This window comes from Carlito syrichta, unplaced genomic scaffold, assembly GCF_000164805.1.
Source record: "Carlito syrichta isolate Samal-C Ts95f unplaced genomic scaffold, Tarsius_syrichta-2.0.1 Scaffold305117, whole genome shotgun sequence".
In the NCBI taxonomy this organism is placed as follows: domain Eukaryota; kingdom Metazoa; phylum Chordata; class Mammalia; order Primates; family Tarsiidae; genus Carlito; species Carlito syrichta.
In genome coordinates, this window is record NW_007249213.1 from 13127 (window position 1) to 16449 (window position 3323).

The 3323-nt window shown below is 53.4% G+C and overlaps 1 protein-coding gene across 2 annotated transcripts in view; it reads left to right on the plus strand.

The window, feature by feature from the left end:
• Positions 1–818: 818 nt before the first annotated feature.
• Positions 819–3323, plus strand: part of ALOX15B (arachidonate 15-lipoxygenase, type B) — a 9663-nt gene continuing 7158 nt past the window's right edge. For both annotated transcript variants that reach the window (XM_008061119.2, XM_008061121.2), the window contains exons 1-3: positions 819–1006; positions 1081–1303; positions 1601–1682. In XM_008061119.2, the coding sequence (XP_008059310.1) occupies positions 860–1006; positions 1081–1303; positions 1601–1682 (452 nt within the window). In that variant the 5' untranslated portion in view covers positions 819–859. The remainder of the gene's footprint in view (positions 1007–1080; positions 1304–1600; positions 1683–3323) is intronic.

Consider the following 3323-nt stretch of genomic DNA (forward strand, 5'->3'; position numbering starts at 1 on the left):
CCCAAAGCCGAAATCCATCACTTCTCCTTGACATCTCTCTCTTTCCTTCCCACACTGCATTCCTGCTTTTCCCTCCTCCAACAAGCCAACCTCTTCCAAACTTCAGGGACTTTGCAGGGACAGTTCCTTCTACACAAAACTCTCTTCTCCAGACAGACCCTTTCTCAGATCTCAGCTCACAGGTCACCTCCTCTGAGCCTCTGAGGGCCTTCCTCCCCGCCCCCACTTCCCGCACATCAGCCTGTCTTATTTCCTTTATAGCACTTATCATCATCTGAAATTGTGTTATGTATTTGTTTATTTATTTATTTTCTCTCACACTTGATTTTTAATCTCCGTGAGGGCAAAGACCAGATGTTACTTGGGCTGTCTTCACGGCATCTAACACAGTACCTGCCATAGAGTTGGCTCTTTCGAAAATTCGTTATTTAATGAAATAAATAATTGTAGTCCAAGAAGAGTTGTGGGAAGTAGGGAGGGGGTCCTGTATAGGTTTTTAAGGCTAAGAAGGCAAACAAACAAATAAGGGGAAGGGGTACCCTCTCTGACTGGCACTGTCACTGAAAGGTCCTGTTCCTCTAAGCCCTTCCTACCCCAGCACAGCCAGCCCCGTCCTTCTCACTTCCACATCCCTCAGTTCCACGTTCCAACCTCTGGGCCCCGCCCGTCCCTGCCCTGAATCTGTGGTACTTTTGGGGGGGCGGTGATAGAGCTCCCTGGGTACCCACCCGGAGTCGGTGGCAATAACCAGCTTTGCCTGAATAGGGCCTGGCCGGGGTGGGCGGGGCATGTCCCCAAGGATAAGCCACACAGCTCTGCAGTCGTGCACGCAGTTGAGAGCCAGACCGGGGCTGGCACCATGACCAAGTTCAGGGTGAGAGTGTCCACCGGGGAGGCCTTTGGGGCTGGCACGTGGGACAAAGTGTTTGTCAGCATCGTGGGGACCCGAGGAGAGAGCCCCCCACTGCCTCTGGACCATCTCGGCAAGGAGTTCACTGCGGGCGCTGTGAGTGGCGGGTAGAGGTGGGGGTGGAGGAGGCAGGAGGGTCGGGCCTCTCGCATACTAAACCTCCCCTCCAGGAGGAGGACTTCGAGGTGACGCTCCCCCAGGACGTGGGCCAGGTACTGCTGCTGCGCGTGCACAAGGTGCCTCCGGCGCTGCCCCGCCTGCTCGGGACCCTGGACCCGGACGCCTGGTTCTGCCGCTGGTTCCAGCTCACGCCACCCGGGGGCGCCTCCCTCCGCTTCCCCTGCTACCAGTGGCTGGAGGGGACCCGGAACCTGGTGCTGCGGGAGGGGGCAGGTGAGAGGCAGGGGAAGGGCAGGGGCGGGCGGGGGCTGCAGGGGCACGCGGCAGGACAAGGGGCTGGTATTGAGGGAAGAGCAATGGGGTGGAGAAGTGAGCTGGTAGGGGCCAGAGGAAGGGGACTGATGGGTCTGGGGGGCTGGGGTGGGGCGGCCTGTGTGCTAGTATGGGAGAAACTGTATTTATGCAGGGAGAGGACCTGGTCGGGGTGGCAGTAGTGGAGGAGAAAGTGGCTGGAGCCAGAGGTTGGGGGAGTCTCCTTTTCCCTGTCCACCCACTCCCCTCTTCCCACAGCCAAGCTCTCCAGGGCAGACCAGCACCCCAAGCTCCAGAAACAGCGACAAGAGGAGCTGCAGGCCAGGCAGGAGATGTACCAGTGAGGAGGGGGCTACCGTTGAGGGGAGGGGGTGCCCAAGGGATGAGGGGCAGCCTGGGTGCCCTGGTCATGACATAGACTAAAGCCCTTGCCTCCACTCCCCTATTAAAGCTTGCTCCTGGGACCAGCAGCATCTGCATCACCCAGAAATTTGTTATAAATGTGCTGCATCACCCAGAAATTTGTTATAAATGCGCATCCTCAGGCCCCCTCAGATCTAATAAATCAGACACTGAACTTAGGGAACAGCACTTTTTGGTTTTGGTTTTGATTTTTTATTTTTTAGTCAGAGTCTCGCTCTGTTGCCCAGCCTGGAGTGTAGTGGCACACTCACGGCCCCCACAGCCTCTACCTGCTGGGCTTAGGTGATCCTTCCTCCTCAGCCTTCGAAGTATGTAGTGCATGCTACTACACCTGGCTAATTTTTTGATTTATTGTAGAGAAGATGTCTCACCAAGTTGCCCAGGCTGATCTCGAATTCCTGGACTCAGGCAATCCTCTCGCCTCAGCCTCCCAAAGTGCTGGGATTACAGGCTTGAGCCACCATGCCTGGTCAAGGAACAGCACTTTTTTTTTTAAATTGTAGAGATGAGGTCTCACCAAGTTGCCCGGGCTGGTCTTGAACCCATAGGCTCAGGCAATTCTCTCACCTCAGCCTCCCAAAGTGCTGGGATTATAGGCGTGAACCATGGGGCCCAACCTGGAACAGGACTTTTTAACAAGCCCTCCAGATGACTCTGGTGCTCACTTAACTTTGAAAAATTCTATCTAAATGCCTTACCCTTGCTATGTCTTCCTTGCCCTGGGACTTGTTCATACATCAGTTTGTTGTATCTTCTTGGAAATATGGGCAGAACCAGAAACACATCCCTCAAGCCCCAGGAAACACCCTCCAGGGTGGGCAAGGGATGAGAAGAGGGCTCTTCCTCTGCTCTGGTCTTAGCATTGGAGGTCACAGGGGAGAGCTGGGCCTTGGATGCCACCTGGGGAGAGAATGGAGGTTGCAAAGAGGCTGGGGCCACTGGTGAGGATTTCCACGGCACAAAGTCAGGAACCGCACTCAGGTGCAGATTTTCAAAAGATCTTGATTTTGCCAACTCAGCCACTTCTAAAACCTGAGCTACAGGCTTTTGTTATTGGTCTCTGGGAACACATCAGTCACAAGATCATTCGTTTCCTGGTGGTTCTGCATGTGTCATGATTTCCACTCCTAAGAAAACCATAGCAACAGATCTGCCAGCAACAGCCAAGGAGAAGGAACAGATATTGGGGTCTACTGTGTCCATGAAGAACTAGGTCCAGGCTAGGCCCTGCCAGAAGGATCTAAGAGATCTTAGGCAAGTCATTTATCCTCTTCGATTCTTGTTTTCTTCTGCAAAAGAAACTAAAAATATCCATCTCATTTGGGTTATTAGGAAGAATAAATGAGAAAATGCTTAAGAATGCAGCTAATCAACTGTCAAGCCTCACACAAATGTGTACTGTTACTGATGTTCATATTATCTCTCAGTTAACTCTGCCCCAACTCTCTAGCCCCCCCCCCATATATATAGTTTGTTTGTTTTTGAGTTGGAGTCTCACTCCATCACCCAGACTGGAGTACAGTGGCTGCTCCCGGCCACCGCAGCCTCGACCTGCTGG